This window comes from Thamnophis elegans, chromosome 8 (genome assembly GCF_009769535.1).
Source record: "Thamnophis elegans isolate rThaEle1 chromosome 8, rThaEle1.pri, whole genome shotgun sequence".
NCBI classification, from domain to species: Eukaryota; Metazoa; Chordata; class Lepidosauria; order Squamata; family Colubridae; genus Thamnophis; species Thamnophis elegans.
Genome location: NC_045548.1, coordinates 45,337,398 through 45,356,326, shown reverse-complemented (window position 1 = coordinate 45,356,326; position 18,929 = coordinate 45,337,398). Strand labels below are relative to the sequence as shown.

General features: G+C 38.0%; 1 protein-coding gene across 2 annotated transcripts; it reads left to right on the top strand.

Annotated features, from left to right (window-relative positions):
- Positions 1 to 4,150: 4,150 nt before the first annotated feature.
- On the top strand, positions 4,151 to 18,913 carry LACTB2 (lactamase beta 2). 2 transcript variants are annotated; one of them, XM_032223067.1, is made up of 7 exons: positions 4,151 to 4,554; positions 7,982 to 8,145; positions 11,302 to 11,425; positions 14,234 to 14,412; positions 15,714 to 15,862; positions 17,335 to 17,416; positions 17,517 to 17,867. In XM_032223067.1, the coding sequence occupies exons 1-7, from the start codon at positions 4,433 to 4,435 to the stop codon at positions 17,705 to 17,707; spliced, it is 1,011 nt and encodes a 336-aa protein (XP_032078958.1). In that variant the 5' UTR covers positions 4,151 to 4,432; the 3' UTR covers positions 17,708 to 17,867. The 2 variants fall into 2 exon arrangements, with proteins under 2 accessions (XP_032078958.1, XP_032078959.1); XM_032223068.1 differs by lacking the exon at positions 17,517 to 17,867 and adding an exon at positions 18,468 to 18,913 and having other exon boundaries at positions 4,155 to 4,554.
- Positions 18,914 to 18,929: the final 16 nt, after the last annotated feature.

Here is an 18,929-nt window from a genome sequence, read left to right as displayed (position 1 = left end):
TTCTGACTGGTGTCCAGCCACTGTGTTCTTTCTTATATTGTTCAGCCCCGTGTTTTTTGATGACCTGGTTTCCTTTTATTGCTAACTCTTCCGAACATAATTGGACATAATTGCTTTGTCCAGTGAATTTCCCCACATGACATAGCCAAAGTAAGTGAGATGTGTATTGCTATGTTCATGTTAGATTTATATATTAAATATTATTTGTATTTGCTGATTTTTATATTTGTGGCTATAGATGATTTAGAGTCAGTTGGTTAAAGATGGTACAGTGCAGAAGACAGTGTAGAAGTCATATAATTAATAAATTTTCCCTGCCATTAAAGGACAGAGCTTCCATCTTTTCATCCCACATATCTCTCTTTTCCACAGCTGTTAGCCAGGTTGATAAGTCAGAGGCATGGGGCAGAGTGACATGAAAGAAGGCACCTCATTCTTATTATCCTTCCTCCAACCTCGTGACCTATCATCAAATTATTGTTTAACATGGATTTACTATTATTTCAAAACAGCTTATGTTCAGAAATGCTCTGCTGACCAGTTACATTCCATACCTGACACCAGTCAACTTTACAGGTAGATTTACTTGGTCATACATACCTAACATAATAACAAAGTTGGAAGGGACCTTGGAGATCTTCTAATCCAACCCCCTGCTCAGACAGGAAACCATTTCAGATAGATGGTTGTCCAATCTCTTCTTGAAAACCTCCAATGCAGAGCACCCACAATTTCTGGAAACAAATCATCCCACTGATTGATTGTTCTACCTAATCAGGAAGACAGTTAGACCATCTCACCCATTTTTAAGGATTTAGTTTGTTGTTCCCTTCCTTCCTGGCAAGGTAACTTTTAGTGGAAACAAACTCAAGAAAAACCCATCAGTCAATTTCCTTAATTTGTCCAGGATTTAAAAATGCAAGAATAACAACAGTCTCCTGTTCCATTCTTTAGAGAAAATAGGGCTTGACCAATAGGGCAAAATAATTTATTTCTTAGTTCAAGGATGGGTTGCACTGTAATGTAGCCATCTCACTATGCAGTGAAAAAGTAACAAATGCCTTTGCTGACTTTAGTATTATTTAAAGTTGGGGTGAGTAGATTGCCAGTAGATCTTTGAAAAGAAATACTACAAATCTATTAATGTTTCAGTATTATAAAATCCAAAAAGAATCATCATATAAACTTAACTACACACAATATTACATACTTAAGTATACCGTGAAAATTTGATCATTTGCTTTGCACAGATACAATATTGGGGGCATTTTCCCTACAAATTTTATTATGACAATTTGTAATCTTCAGTGCCGTTACTGCCATCTACAGACAAAATGTGTTCTCAAGGATATGTTTTTTCAATATCCTGCACAATAATGTTTGCAGAGCTAAAACATTGTTTTTATTCATTTATGCAAATTATTTAATTACCATGAGCCCAAGCAGCATACATATTTCAGCTTTGCTCTCAGTGAGTTTTATCCTCACCATAAACTGTGGAAGACCCTTGAAAAAAAATCACTGAACTATATCCCTTAGTATCTTCTATCTCTGCCAGTTAAGGATCTTCTGGGAATTGAAATTCCTTAATAGTTACAGAGATTAGACATTTTCCCAATCTCTATTCTAAGCAATAAAGATTAAAAACAGTAAAGAAACTGGAAATTGTTGAAGTGTTGAATCCCACAACATTTGCAGTCCTTATTGATTATGGTGATTTAAATGGGATCTTAAAACAACTTGAGGGTAACCAAAATATCCAGCTAGATGGAAATGACCATAGCAAAGGGGTTCCTTCCATGAAATTCTCCACAAACTCCTTTTATGAGGGCTATCAGATATGGAAATGAACTATCTCCATCTGGGTGGGAAACTGGAACACCATCCAGATGTTTTAGAATTCAGTTAGTTTAATGTTTTGCCTTCAGCAAGAATATGTAGCTTTTGTACCTCAGATTCAGTAGTTTCAATTTTACCTAGCAGCTCCCTGTCAAATGTTAGGTTGCCCCCCTCTCTCTCCCTCCCTCCCTCTCCCTCCCTCCTCCCTCCCCCTTTCCCTGCTTCCCTCCATGCTACAAGAAATGAGCGAAGAATATAGCATATAATTTTTATTATAGCAATAAAATTGCATGTCTATGCATGTATGTATGTATGTATGTATATATGTAGAGGTAAAGGTTCCCCCTCACACATATGTGCTAGTCATTCCCTACTCTAGGGGATGGTGCTAATCTCCATTTCAAAGCCAAATAGCCAGCGCTGTCTGAAGATGTCTCCGTCATGTGGCCGACATGACTAGATGCCAAAGGCACACACTTTCCCACCATAAAAGCTTGTTCCTATTTTTCTACTTGCATACATACATACATACATACATACATACATACATACATACATACATACATACATACAATTTTATAATAATAATAATAATAATTATTATTATTATTATTATTATTATTATTATTAATTATTTAATAATTAAAAGTTAATATCAAGCGAGGAATTTTCCAGGGTGATTCACTTTCACCTCTTCTCTTCATCATCGCAATGATCCCACTATCAGTAATCTTAAAAAAAAATGAAATTAGGCTACCAAACAGCCAAAGAAGCTGAAAAATTTTCGCATTTACTATATATGGATGATTTGAAACTCTATGGAAAGTCAGAAATAGAAATCCAATCATTGACAAACACAGTCCGAGTATTCAGCACCGATATTTCAATGCAATTTGGCATGGAAAAATGCGCCACTGTATCCATAAAAAGGGGCAAAATCACTGCATGTGAGGAAATTGGCCCTGTGTCCCGGGGCGTTTTTAAAAAGTCCTGATTTTCTGGCTTCATGTTGAAAGCCCAGTGGATTTGCTTAAGAAATCCTAACTGGGGCAAGACAAAAGACACCCTGTCTAATCCCTCTCTCTCTCTCAGTACTTTTATTGAAGATATTAAAACGTTAAAGCAATAAAACGGACACCCCCCCCGCCCCTTTTACCTCCTTTTATAAGAAAAAATGAGCAAGTACCATAGAGCTGCAGGAAATACTTGGCTACAGAAGCCGCGAGTGTTACTTTCTGGATTTTCTGGAGGGGAGGGGCACGGAGGTTGGAGGTCGGCTCATGTGGAAAAAATGGTGGCAAAGTTTCTTTGAAAAATATTTCCCTTACTAATTTCACCATTTTAATTTGCTCAGTTCTTTGTATTAACATCTATATCATTCGGGATTGACTTGGAGTGCTCACTTGTGCCTGCTGGTAAGTGAGCTGGGTTTTTTTCTTTTATTTTTTAATGTATTTTAAAATAATATTTTATTTATTGTGCATTGGGTTTTTTTTAAAATAGTTTTATTCTGTGTGGATTCTTTTTTTAAATTGTCTTAGACTATTTAAAAAAAGATTCTATCCAAAATACAAAATACCAGCTGCAGTTATTCACTTAAGAACTGTGGCAAGAAAGGTGGTATAGTGACCAAAGTTACAATGGCATTGAAAAAAGTGACTGATTATCATTTTTCACACTTAGCAACCATTTTCACACTTACCGACCGTTGCAGCATCCACATGGTCATGTGATCAAAATTTTGATGTTTGGCAAGAGTTACAATTTATATTTGTAAATTGTAGTTATGTTGAAATAAAAAAAATTACAATACTATTTTTGCGTTATATGAAAATTTTTGTTTCTCCGTATAAAATTTTTGATCAAGCCCCTCCCCCACCCTCAAAGGTGTCCCTCTTTACCAATCTGAAAATCTGGTCACCTTAATTTAATCAGGCAAACCACACAGATGTAAACTATAAAGTGATTTAGTACGTTTGCATAGTACCCTATGGGGAACATATATTTATTTAGCCAGAAGACCAGCTGATTACAATTAAAATTTTAATTCAATAATTATATTATAGAATAGATAATGTAGGAAATTTATTGTTTCTGACATACATATTTTAGAAACAAACTTCTCCTATGATTGCTAAAAGCGCTTCTCTCTTATCTCTTCTACATACTGGCTCTGCTTCTGAGCCTTCCCCTTCCCTCCCCAGCTGGTCTGGGAGGCTCCTCCTCGGGATTCCCGATTTCTATCCAAGTTCTGCCCACTTTGCTTTTAAGGAAGTATCGCGTTAACTCTTTCTTTGCATTTCCCGCTATCTTCCGTTTCCTTGCAAGGTTCAGCACAATGTGTGAACCTGGACGCGCTCTTTAAAAACTCTGGATTTCTTCGTGCGCCAACATATTCTAACCAGGGAAGGGGAAAGAAGAGCGTAGGAAATAAAATTATACTCAGTGGTGCGTTAAAAGAAAGCCAACAAGTAAAGTCTCCAAAGTAGTCGCTCTACACTTTTTCCTATCTCTATGTTCTTTGCGCTCTCTCGCTCGCTCTCTCTTTTTGTCCGTCTTTGCAGGCTGGCCGCGGGCGAAGGTGGCTGCGAAGATGTTGTCGGTGCTGCCCAAAGTGGAGCAGCTGTCGACGCGTGTGATCCGCGTCCTAGGCTGTAACCCGGGGCCCATGACTCTCCAGGGGACCAACACCTACTTGGTGGGAACCGGGCCCAGGTAGGTGGGAAGCAGCTCGGGCAAGGGACAGGTGCCGCTCCCTCGGATCTGTTGGCTCGGGGGCTCCCGTGGGTAAAGCGCTTTCTTCGCATGAGCCTTCCGTTCCGTTTAGCAAAGCGAGACTCGAGGGCTGCCCAGGAATTCTAGTGCGACCTGCTTTTCACGCGCTGCTTTGAGTATTAATTCATACGATTCCTCTTTATTGTACAGGTAGTACTGGGATAGCTTGGTGGCGGGAGAAGGCAAATCCATAAACATTTGGGGGCGGTGGAGACAGCGCTAACCGTATTATTCTATGCATGTAATTAAAGTCGCCTTTGGAGCAGATGAACGGCACATAAATCTAGTAAATAAATACATGTGAAAGCCATGAATGCAACTTAGGAGCGTTTCAATGCGATCTTCTCTATTCAGAAATCCTATTTTAACTCCAGGGTCTTACTCCCCTAGAAGTGCAGGCTTGGGACTCTTCCATTGCTGTATTGAAAGTGCTGTTCTCCAGTCTTTAAGCTCAGGGAAATTTGTAAACATCTATTCGGCTTCATTGACAAAGCCTGTAAGTGGTGCTGTTTGCTGGACAAGTTAAGAAAAACACTCTACTTTTGCCTTTCCATAGATTAAAGTGTCTCAAACTTGACAACCTTTAAGATTTGTTAGCTGCAATTGTCAAGGTCAGCTTTTTTATAAACATGTTTGTGTGTGTTTTTTTTAATCACTTTTAATTTGTTTTGCTATTCCCTTTTCCCTTGTAGGTTAGTTGGTGTTTTAATGTTTGACTTTGAAATTTAGCAACTTAAAAAAAAAAAAAAGAAGCACTGCCTTAGGGGGAAACCTGCCAATGAGTCTCCTTAATGCTTAATGGGGACTGACTGGACAAGTGCAGTCAGATTCTTTTAGTCAAGTTGCTCAACTAAGAGATTGCAGGCACAGAAGAGATGCACATCTATGAGGAGTTGGTTGGGCTGTTTTTGAATATGAACCTCACAATCTTTTGAAAGGGTGCTAATCCCATGTCAGAAAATACCATGGTTGAGAGATTGCAGGTGTAGAGGACAGGCCATGTTTAGAAATACCCAAAGTGACTCTAAATTACAGGAAGTCTTCAACTTGCCATCATTTATTTAATGCCCCTTGTAAGTCAGCACTGAAAAAGGTGACCTGTGAGTGTTTTTTGGTCTTGCAACCATTGCCACCTCTCTGTGGTCATGTGATCAAAATTTTGATGCTTGGTAATCTGACTGACTACATACACCTATGTAATGGATATAAAATGTAATTGTCACTAGTCACTATATGGAAATGTTTATGCCAGAAATGTCCCACTATGTCCAATGTTTTTAATGTTTATCTAATAAAAAACTTTATTTAAAAAAAATTGGATGCTTGGCAACAGGTTCATATTTATGACGGTTGCAGAGTTGCAGGGTCATGTGATACCTTTTGCCATCTTCTGACAGGCAAAGTCAGTGAGGAAGCCATATTCATTTAACAACTTTGTTACTAATTTAACGACTGCAGTAATTCACTTAACAACTGTGGCTCCCCGACAGGATCCGGATTGGAGTTGCCTTATTTTATATGGATCTGTAAGGCTTGGCTTTGCCTGCCAGCGTCCACTCCCCCTCCATAGCCCAAGTGGTTGGATTCACATGACATGTGAAGCTAGGCAGTAGGGCATAGACAGATAGATGAGAGAGAGAGACAGAGAGAGGGAGAAAGAGACATACAGAGAGATATACTCCTTTCCCTCAGAAAATAAAACACCGGGAGCCACAAAACCTGGATAGGCATGGCTGGGGTGGGGGGGGGGGCATCTTACTGGGTAGGAGTGTGGAATCAAGTTGGCCCATCCACCCCCTTCCAGATTTTGTGGCTCCTAGTGTTTTCTGTGGGAAATGGGTCCAAATGTCTCTTGAGTGTTTAAGGTTGTAGACCCCTGCTCTAAACCTAAAGCCTGATGCTTTCAGAATTACACTAGTAAACTTATATAAATAAGGAGCGTAGGTAACACTGACAAATACTTTAGAAAGAGCAAGTTAGCCATTATATGGGAGAATGCTGATCAAGTGACTAGAGTAGGGCCATTCCCCATGGACCAAGGGAAAGGAGTGAACCCATGAGTGAAGGACTAATCCCTTCCCAGATCAATCAAAAAGTCAATGAAGCATGCTAAATCATATTCACCGCGAAAATTGTGTCGAATTTAAAACTGGAATAACTAGGTAAATTTTGGTTTCCTTTATTGCAGGATAAATGAAATAAAGGCAGTCTCAGCCAATATGCTATTTTAAAGCAGCTAGACCTCATGATGATTTCTATCTAGGGAACATGTCTGGATCGTCTACAGAGCCCAATCTGGAATCTTGGCTATTACAATTTAGTTCTCCTCTTAGGCAATATAAGTCTTACTTGGAATCTCATTCAGCTTGTCAATTTTTATTTTGCTCTTGCTCTCCTCTAACTTTTCTCCTTCTGTGGACAAATTTCTCTTTATTACATTTTTTATTGGATCATATTGGATCCATTTTGTTATAAAGTATCTTTTGTTCACTGGATTAGATTTATAGACCAAATGATTTTTTTTACTATTATCTCTTTTCTCATAGTATTATTATGAGACTAGACTAGAGTAGACTAGAGTAGAATAGAATAGAATAGAATAGAATAACAGAATTGGAAGAGACCTTGGAGGTCTTCTAGTCTAACCCCCTGCTTAGGCAGGAAACCTTACACCACTTCAGACAAATGGTTATCCAACATCTTCTAAAAACTTCCAGTGTTGGAGCATTCACAACTTTGCAATAGCATCCCACTTGAAACGTTTATGGCTCCAGCTTTACTGGGTTTAGAAAGGCAACGCAATCTTGCTTTAAGAGTAGATGTGTCCTTAAATATTTTTCTTTTGGGTATTTGAACGAGTGTACTTATTTTTCCTGATATGGAATTTTATTTATTAAATTTATATGCTACCCATCTCACTATCAAGTGACTCTGGGTGCATATTTTTCATATAAAATAACATATATAAGCTGCTCAGTGAAAACTGGAATGGGCTATATGACCAATCTGATTTATTGATTTGCATCTCCTATAATTTTCTTTAGGATTACGAATTACCCAAAAGAATTGAGATATGGAAATAGAACGTAGAATCATAGGGCTGGAAGAGACCTTGGAGGTCTTTTAGTCCAGCCCACTTCTCAAGACAGGAGTCTTATACCATCTCAGGCAAATGGTTGTCCAAGCAATTTTTGAAAACCTCCAGTGATGGAGCATCCACAACTCTAGGAGGCAGGGTATTCCATTAATTAATTGCTGTTATATTTCTTTTCATGTCACATTACACTTTTTTAACCTGGATCAAAAGGTTGCTAGCATCATTTTTTATTAATTAACCCTTTCTTGGCCTAATCTGTTTTTATTATAGAAGGATCCTAATAGATACTGGAGAGCCATCTATCCCTGAATATATAAGCTGTTTGAAAAAAACACTCCATGAATTCAACATTTCCATCCAGGAAATTTTAGTAACTCACTGGCACCATGATCACAGTGGAGGCATATCCGATATTTGTGAAAATATTCCAGCCAGTAAGTATTTTCTTCAGTTTTTAAAATTTGCAAACTTTGTATACAAAGCAGGTTAGCGGTATATAGAAAATGTTATATACTAGACAAGCAAAGAAGGAAGGACGTCAGAAACATTGGACTTACAGACTGTTGTCTGTAGACATGGTGGGGAATAATTAATCAGTTGTTAATATGCTTAGCCAAAATTAAAACTGGCAAAAATCAGGTACAGGTAATTTAGAACCATTTGTTTAATAACTTTTCAAAGTTAAAACAGCACTGAAAAGGTGACTTTTGGGATTTGCTTAACAACTATGTGATTCAATTAACAACTATAATGCTTTGCTTAACAACTGTGGCAAAAAAGGACACATTAAGTGTAACTCACTTTTTTTTTTAGGTACAAATCTTTTTATTTCCATTTCATTCTATACAATCACATGTTTACTGTGCAACCGAGGCATATAACATTGAGTAATAAACACAGCCCTTGCTTTTATAGAGAATGCCCCCTACAATACAAACCCAATATACCGCCTTAGCCCAACATACACCCTCTTTCATCCCCCTCCAACTTTCATTCTTCCTTCTCTCATACCCCTCTACACCTACTTCCCCTCCCCCTCTATCTAACCCTAACCCTATCACTCCCTCTCTTAATCCATTCCCTCCCTTCCTTCTCCTCCTCCTCTCTCTCACTCTCTCTACTCTCCTTCTTTTTTCATTCAGCTCCTCCCTTCGGTATCTCTTACTTTCCGATATATTCAGTTTGTTCTGTTTTGACACTAACATTAATAAAAACCACAGTATACAAGTGCAATCATGCTTTAAAATTTAACACATATTATATTTCCCCCTCCCCCTAGATCCCCGCCTCCCTTCCCTCCCCCCGACTTCCCAGAGCCCATACATGGTATAACTTTTGACAATCACAGTCTAAAATATCTCTACATTGAACTCAGCTTCTTGCTGTTACCCAAATTTTTAACAATTTACGTTATTACTAATTTTAAGCATAAGCTATCTGGAATTTCCTAGTCCCGTATTTGCTTTGTATATAATCAATCCATTTTTTCCAGTCTCGTTTATACTTCTCATTTGAATGTTCTTTAAGATATGCTGAAATTTTCGCCATTTCGGCTAAGTTTGTAACCTTTAAAGTCCATTCTTGAATTGTAGGCAGGTCTTTCTTCTTCCAGTATTGCGCCACCAAAAGTCTTGCTGCCGTTATTAAGTACAGAACCAAATTAATCTCTACTGCTACGAAGTCAGTACATATACCTAGTAAAAACAGTTTGGGAGTGAATTTTATCCTTTTTTTGAAGATATTTTGCAGGATCCACCAAATTTTTATCCAAAATGCCTTAACATTACGACATGTCCACCATATATGAAAATATGTAGCATCGAGAGAACCACATCTCCAACATTTAGGCTGAACATTTGAATACATAGAAGCAAGCTTTTTGGGATCTAAGTGCCATCTATAAAACATCTTATAAAAATTTTCTCTCAAATTTTGTGCTTGTGTAAATTTTACATTTCTTACCCATATTTTTTCCCATGTGTCCAACATTATAGGTTCTTCAATATTCTGAGCCCATTTTATCATACAATCTTTAACCATTTCGGTTTCTGAGTCCATCTGTACTAATACATTATATATCCTCTTTATGTGCATTAAACTTTGATCTCTTATTTGTTTAAACAAGTTATCCTCAGCTATTACAAAACCTATTTTTTGGTCTATTTTCCACCTGGCCTGTAATTGGCCATACTGAAACCACGTTTGAACTACCTTCTCTTTTTTAAGTACCTCTAAGGATTTTAATTGCAGCACCCCTCTTTCTGTATTAAGAAGTTGTCTATAAGTGGTTCTATCGTGTTTTTGTTCTATATTCATATTTTCAATTGCATGTCTAGGAATTGCCCACATGGGCAATTTGTCATTTAGTTTATGTTGATATTTTTTCCAAACCCGCAATAAGGCATTTCTTAAAATATGATTTTTGAAATTCTTATCCAGTTTTTTGTTGAATAACAAGTAAGCATGCCAACCATGAAAAGGATGGTCATCTGAGAGGGGGAAGCATTAAGTGTAACTCACTTAACAACCATTTTGGTTAGCAACATAAATTATGGTCTCAATTTTGGTCATAAATTGAGACTACCTGTATTATAAAAATATAACATTTGCCATTCTGTTAAACTGAGAAATTTATCTTAAATAAATTTGCCTCATATTTACTCATAAAAATTGAAGATGCCATCTTCTTTCTCTGCTGATTTGGGAAGACGCTGATAATTATACTAGATTATATCTCATTACCCATTTGCATCAGTTTTGTGGATTTAAGTATACAAAAATTAGTTAAAATAAATATTAGTTAAAACTTTCACTGATTTTTTTTGAATGTAGAAATTCAAACATTTATTTTAAATAGAAGGACTTTTATCTCAAAGTATGTGTATGATCTATTTTTCTTTAAAAGTAAGGACCAACCTAAATTACATTATCACTAGGGTGAGCTGAATGATCTCCCAAACACCAAAACAAGGGTTCTTCCCAACTGTATTGGCTTTGTTCAAGTTAAGCTACTCCAAAATCCTGCAGAAATGGATCTTTTCAAATCTCTTCATGAGAGGAGGAAATGGAGCTTCTTTGCAAAATAAAGAACATTGATTGTTTTAATATTTGCATGCATGTTTGCTAATATGGATTTTAACAATTATTTCATTAGAACCAGTTAAGGTTGTAGAATTTGATATTCCAAAAAAGAAACGTTTGTTTGTTTGTTTGTTTGTCTAGAAAGGACTTGCTAGACTGTAGTGAGGCTGTTATCACAATTATTTGAATAATAGGCAGCCTGCATAGCATAGAACATACATTCTGCCTTGATTAATCTGCACTTGTATAATAACATAAATCCATTTTATTTTTAAAAAAATCATTAAAAAGAAAACACTAATAACATGAAGCAACCTTGTAAATGCATTACCTGTTTCCAAAATTTGAAATCATTTGGAGTTATTTTATGTTGGTTTAAGATCAGAGATAGTCATAAGTTCCACGTGTCTCAGTTCTGATTTCATGTAGAAATACTATCTTTTTTAAAAAGGGGTATATGAATTTCCAACTAAATTCTGGTATGACGCATTGTTTAATTTTTAAATTAGGTTATGAATATTGCATAAGCAAGCTTCCACGTAACCCACATCAAGAAGAAATAATAAAAGGAAAGCAGAAGTATGTGTACTTAAGAGATGGAGATGTTTTAAACACAGAGGGAGCTACTCTCAGGTAAATGTAAACATTTCATATTGCTGTTTGCAACTTTTTCATGTACAAATTTTTTTTTCAGTTCATTTACAGTTCATTTTTATCATTTCAGAACTAAAAAGGCTTGTGAGATTAGTTAAGATAGATTATATGTTTTGCCTAGCCTTTAATGAATAGGGGGTGTGATGGCTCAGCAATTAAAAAGGTTGAATCTATCAGCTGGAAAGCTAAGAGACCAGGTTTGAGACCTGAGCACCACATGAATGGGTGAGCTCCTATTATCTGCCCCAGCTTCTGCCCATCCAGCAATTTGAAAACATGCAAATGCAAGTTGATAAATAGCTACCACTTCAGTGGGAAGTAGCCGCATTCCGTGAGCCTTGGCATATAGTCATGCTGGCCAAGCAACCACAGAGTGTCTTCAGACAGTGGTGGTTCCCTTTTAGGAAACGGAGATGAGCACTGCCCCATAGAGTGGAAAATGATTGTACAGGGAAAACCTTTATCTTTAATGCATACAGTACATATATTTATCTCTGTAATATTGACTATTCTTACTAGTTTCTGATAATATTTTCTGCACAATATTCAAAAGAAATTTCTTCAAAACCCTAACCTGGGTTTCCGTCTATGTGTATGCTCAGGCTCCAATATCTTTAAGTGATGTTCTTTTCTCAGTATAATTAGTCCGCGACATAGGACCACAAATGAATCACCGCAGTTGTTAAGTTAGTATTTTGTATTTGTATTTGTATTTATTAATATTTGTATGCCGCCCTTTTCCCTGGGGGGACTCAGGGCGGCTCACATTTCAGGGGGATGGGGAGACAAACCAAGTTACATATAGGACAATACCTCATTAAAAGCACAACATTCATACAATTCGGGTACGGTGAAGGTCTTTAGGCCCAGGCCTGTCGGGACAGCCAGGTTTTGAGGGCTATGCGGAAGGTCTGGAGGGTGGTGAGGGTGCGAATCTCCACGGGGAGTTCATTCCATAGGGTCAGAGCTGCCACAGAGAAGGCTCTCCTCCGCGTGGTTGCCAGTCGACATTGACTGGCTGATGGAACTCGGAGGAGGCCTAATCTGTGGGATCTAATTGGTCGAGTGGAGGTAATTGGCAGTAGGCGGTCTCTCAACTACCCAGATCCAATACCATGAAGGGCTTTGTAGGTGACAACTAGCACCTTGAAGCGTACCCGGAGATCAACAGGTAGCCAGTGCAGCTCGCGGAGGATAGGTGTTATGTGGGTGAAACGAGGTGCACCCACAATCGCTCGCGCGGCCGCATTCTGGACTAGCTGAAGTCGCCGAATACTCTTCAAGGGCAGCCCCATGTAGAGCACATTGCAGTACTCCAGCCTAGAGGTCACGAGTGACTGTTGTGAGGGCCTCCCGGTTCAGGTAGGGACGCAACTGGTGCACCAGGCGAACCTGGGCAAATGCCTCCCTGGTCACAGCTGACAAATGGTGTTCAAAAGTCAGCTGTGGGTCCAGGAGGACTCCCAAGTTGCGGACCCTGTCTGAGGGGCGTAGCATTTGACCCCCCCCAGCCTGAGAGATGGAACACTTGGCCAATTAGTGGGAGGGAAGCACAGCAGCCACTCGGTCTTATCCGGATTGAGCACAAGCTTGTTAACCCCCATCCAGTCTCTGACAGCCTCAAGGCCCTGGCTCATCACGTCCATCGCTCATTGAATTGGCACGGGGCGGACAGATACAACTGAGTATCGTCCGCATACTGGTGGTATTTTATCCCGTGCCATCGAATGATCTCGCCCAGCGGTTTCATGTAGATATTGAAAAGTAGGGGGGACAGGACCGAGTCCTGCGGCACCCCATATGTTAGGGGCCTAGGGGTCGATCTCTGCCCTCCGACTAACACCGACTGCGACCTGTCCGAGAGGTAAGAGGAGAACCACCGTAAAACAGTGCCTCCCACCCCCACCTCCCGCAGTCGCCACAGAAGGATACCATGGTCGATGGTATCGAAAGCCGCCGAGAGGTCCAGGAGTACCAGGATAGAGGCATGGCCTCCATCCCTGGCTCTCCAGAGATCATCGGTCAATGCGACCAAAGTGGTTTCTGTGCTGTAGCCGGGCCTGAAGCCAGACTGGAATGGATCAAGATAACTAGCTTCCTCCAAGGACGGAGCTGAAAGGCCACCACCTTCTCAACAACCTTCCCCACATTCAAGTAACAGGGCTGTTAATTGAATCTGGCTTTCCGCATTGACTTTACTTATCTGAAGATGGCAAAAAGTGGTCACACAATGCAACTGTTATAAACATGTGTCAGTTGCCAAGCAGCTGAATTTTGGTCACATGACCATGGGGGAGGCTACAATGGCCAGAAGTGTGAAAAACAGTCATAAGTCAATTTTTTTTCAGTGCTGTTGTAACTTCGAACAATCACTAAATGAACTGCTATAAATCAAGGACTACCTGTATACATGGTAGGGGTACACAGGTTTCTGTGCTTCTGGTGGATGGCAATTTGCATAAAATTATTCATGGTTGATTTTTATTTTTTTATTTTTGGAATGACTTTATCTCCTTGTTTCTGCCTTTATCTGCTTTGGTTTCTTTAGGAAATTTATCTTAAGCTAGAGGTAAGTTAAAGTTTGTCCTTATTTTAAAAATACTTTTACAAAGAAAAATTTGCTCATACCTCTGCTTCCACACAGTATACGGATCATTCATTTAAATTTTGGATCTGAGCTTTTTAAAAATATCTTTATTTGCCACTGTTAGAACTTTCTTCAATTTGAAGAACTTGAAGAACAACTTGAATATTACAATCACATTTCACTTCTCTGTCACACTGCAGGGTATTATATACCCCAGGACATACAGATGACCACATGGCTTTACATCTGCTAGAAGAAAATGCAATATTTTCTGGTGATTGTATTTTAGGAGAAGGAACAACAGTGTTTGAAGACCTTTATGACTACATGAAGTCATTGGAAAAACTTCTGGGTATGAAAGCTGATTTAATATACCCAGGTAAGTTATACATTTGATATTGTGTTAGCTCTTTGCCACAAGTATAATTATTTTAAGTGTCTCAAACGCTGCATTGCAGCCTAGAGGTTTTTTATCTCAATGTTTTGTAATCATGGATACTGTGGAAATAGGAATGAGTGTCTCTTATTGATTTCTGTTTGCAAAATATTTTGTATTTTTTCTTTCTCCATAAGAAACTATTCTATGATAAAATGTTCCAGCTTTAAGACTCTCTCACCTTGTAAATCTACATCTGGAGCTTCATAGAAAGTGGTCCCTGTGGGAGGAGAGTTCAGATGTTTTTTATTTAAATAAAACACTATTTCTGTTTCATTTTGCTTTAGACTATAGTAATATAATTTGTTGTTTCCTTTCTAGTAAATGAAATGTATCCTCTATTTACTGAACTTGTAAAAAGTCCTTCGGCTGCTAAAATGTCTGTTTTTTACACTCATTCTCTCTGTCTTTACCCATCTCCCCAATTCCCCATAAGGACAACAGTATTCAGAATTCAGGACCTCCAAACTAATCTATGAAAGAAATCATGGAACTGGAATATCACAATAATACTTAAGCCAAAAGTCTTCTCAGATTCAACCTGCTGTTTAGGGATGTAACAAATTGAACGTATTTTACAATACATACATTTACTGTATTTATTTATCCTGTATTTTTCTCTGGGAATGCAAGATGGTCCAGATGGAGTAGAAGTTCTCCATTCTATCCCCATACCTATTATTATGAAATGTAGATGGAACCAAAGCCATAGGTAACAGCATTGGCTTCATATTCATCAAAGACTTGAACTTGTAATTTTTTCATTCCATCCAGCATTTTTATCACAATTCTCATTTTTTTGTTTACATAATATATAGACCACCAGATTCCCAACGACTGTGGGTGGCTTACAATTAAAAATGTTTTTAGATAGAAGACTCTTGAGTAGCCAAAAATTACATAAAATCGGGGGGGGGGGGTCTAGCAGGTCTCATCTTTCACCTTCCTTCAAAGCCTGGAACTATGCTGTAATTATAATATCAAGGCATAATTTGAAGAAAGCATTTAATAATTTCCTGAATGTCGGGGAGGAGGGAACATCTGTGTCTCTAGGCGTCCCATTCCAGAGGAAAGATGCTGCAACAAATAGACACGTTACAAAATTAGAAGCTGTTGGGCTGTCCTGTGTTAACTCTGCAGTATGAACAAATTATCTCTTCTTAAAAAGTATCCTGTACACACTATTAATTAGTAAGTTCTCCCAGAATTTTTTGTTAATGAAACATCAGTTGTTGTCTTTATAGGACATGGGCCAGTAATAAAAGAAGCAAGAGCTAAAATTCAAGAATATATTTTACATAGAAATGCACGTGAGCAGCAAATCCTACACATCCTGGATGAGAATGCTGGGAAATCTCTCACAGCAAAGGAACTTGTGAAAATCGTTTACAAGGTACAGATGGCATCTGGTTTGGGTTAAAAATAGGTTTCAGTTATGCAGAATGCAATGCAATATAAAAGAAATTAATGATTCATAGCAAGAACAACATTTATCTAAAGAACACCATGCATGTGTACTTGCTTTCAGAAACCAGAAAGAAATATACATTGCACCAGGTTGTATGCTGGAAAGTACATAGTATTAATACAAAAATATTAAGATTATCATGCTTTCTTCATATTTTAAATAGCTCTTCCAAAATTGGACACATTTTTTTGTAAAATCCGCTAATGTTTTTTCCACTAGTTTTCTTCTTTTAAAAAAATAACTTCAACTAAAGTAGAACAAGAACAAAAACACTATTTCTTGAATGCCTCAAACTGCTTCTAGCTTGAAGAAATTATTCCAGACACTATCAAATTAATCAATTTCACTGTGGTCTAGGAGGAGGTTCACCAGGGCCATGGGGGAGGGGACCACAGGGGTGGGGCATGAAATGTTCCTAAGTTCTACAGAATGTTCTGCCCCAGAGTCAGTGAGTTCCCTATATCCCTATTATCTTTTTTGCAAAGAATCACTCAAAATAAGAGAAGCGTCTTCTCTGTAGCAACACTTGCCCTCTGGAATGAGATTCCCTTTACGATATATGAATGTTCCCGCCCCATTTTACTGGTGTTCCAAAGGGCCTTGAAGACTTGGCTCATTGCCAAGGACTTTCAAATGTGTGATGAACACCCCCCCCTTTTTTTTTTAGCTTCTATCTGGATATATTATCTCTATAAGCTTTTGATTTGTGTTGTTTTCAGGGTTTAGTTGTAAGATTGTATTAGGAGAATAATTACCACTCAGAATTCTATGAAACAAATTTTACGAATTTTCCTCTGCACTATGAAGTTGAGGATAAATGTCTAGTAAAAACTCATGCGATGACCTAGAACCGTGATGGCAAACCTATGGTGGCACACAGCATCCTCTCTGATGGTATGCAAGCTGTCACCTCAGTTCAACTCCACTATACATGTGCATATGCTTCCCAACAGCCAGCTAGTCTTCAGGTCTCTTCTGCATATGCAGGGGGTGGGGCACATGCGGGAGGGACTTGCACGGGGGTGGGACATGTTGAAGGCTCTCATGTGCATGCGCAGGGGTTGAGGGTGTGCACGGAGTTGCACACAAATGTGAGGGGGTGCACGCATTGTATTTGGGGGGTTGGGCAGTCTGGGCACTCCAACTGGAAAAGGTTAGCCATCACTGACCTAGAAAAAGTAAAGTTCTTCAGAGAAAATGTATAAGATTCATGATACAGCTAAACAATTCCCCCTCCCCCAATTAAAATAGGAATTGATTGGACAATTTCTGCTATTTGCATAAAAATCCTGTAAAGTGTTTTAATCCGTACCAAATTTGAGGAGATCTGGTAATTGTTTTACTTTTTAAAAAAATGAAGTTTCATTAATATGCATTGTTGGAATGCTTTATTCCAGGACACACCTGTTCATTTGCATTTAGCTGCGGAAATAAATCTCTCACATCACTTGAAGAAGCTAGAAAAAGAAGGGAAAGTTGGTAAGTAACTTCACTGTTTATATATAACAATTACATTGTTGGATACTGAATGATGAAAGGAAGATAAAATTTCAAGTCCTCACACTTATGATAATCACAGCTTCCCTGCAGTCACATGGTCAGAATTTGGACTGTTCACAATCAATGAACATTTACAGACCTCACAATATCCCATGGTCACATGAACATCATTTATTTTTGCTTGTTTATTTACTTTGCACATTCATAGCCGGCTACCAACAAGCTACCAACAAGAATCAATGGAGGAGCCTGCGAATCAAATTCACATGATTTCTTACTTAACAACTCTGTCACTTAGCAATGGAATTTGTCAGTCCCAATTGTGGTGGTTAAGATTATTTATATATTTTTATGTGATGAAAAAAATAATGTGTTAAAAATATTATAAAGGTGATTAAAAGAATGGCTAAAACTACCTGACAAAATGCTCCTCAGCATATCATCATCAGAAAATATAAAAATTACATGGATTTCATGATTTTTAATGTATCTTTTTAAAATGTAGTTAATATGTATATGCACCTAAGTGTTTTAAAATGAATATTTTAGATATTACCACTTAGGGCATTAAAAGTAGTTTTAGATTTGGATTTTATTTTTTTTTGGATTTATTAGACATTTATAGGCCGCCCTTTTCCCTGAGGGGACTCAGGGCGGCTTACAATCAAAAAGGAAGGGGAGTGTAGGACAATACAAAGGAAATGTGCACAAAAATAAATTAGACAGTAAAACTCAACATTCACTCAGCATTCGGGAGGGGCAAAAATAAGATTATCCCCAGGCCTGACGGGCTAGCCAGTTCTTGAGGGCTGTGCGGAAGGCCTGGACGGTGGTGAGGGTATGAATCTCCACGGGGAGATTGTTCCATAGTGTCGGAGCCGCAACAGAGAAGGCTCTCCTCCGAGTAGTCGCCAGTCGGCACTGACTGGCGGATGGAATACGGAGGAGGCCAACTCTATGCGATCTGATGGGACGCAGGGAGGTAATTTTACTGATTAGGTTATTTATATGATCCTTCTTTCTGTTACAGTACATGAAAATTCTCCTAACTTCAAGTGGAAAAGTGTTTTATAAATATGGCATATACACAGGTTTGACAAATGTGCTCTTCTATTTTCTGAACTAAAACACCCTTTTTAATATCAAAATTGCATATAAATCACATACACAAATGGATCTGTATTTTGTTATTAATCTGATTAAATAATAATTTGTCAGAGAGCAATTGGAAGAATCATTCAGGGTGGAACAAGTGGATTATTTATTTCAAAGCAAAATATTCAAAATTTTCTTTGGATACTTGAATACTTTTGTAAAGAGGTTTGGTTCAAGGAATGTTATTAATTAAATTTGTAAGCTGCCTTATTCTCAGCAATATGAAGACTTAAGCTTATTTCTTTATTTAAACATTGTAATTTCATTGCCTCTATGTTATTTGTATAATAAATATAATAACCTTAAGTAATTTTGTTCACATATAGTTGTCTTCCTT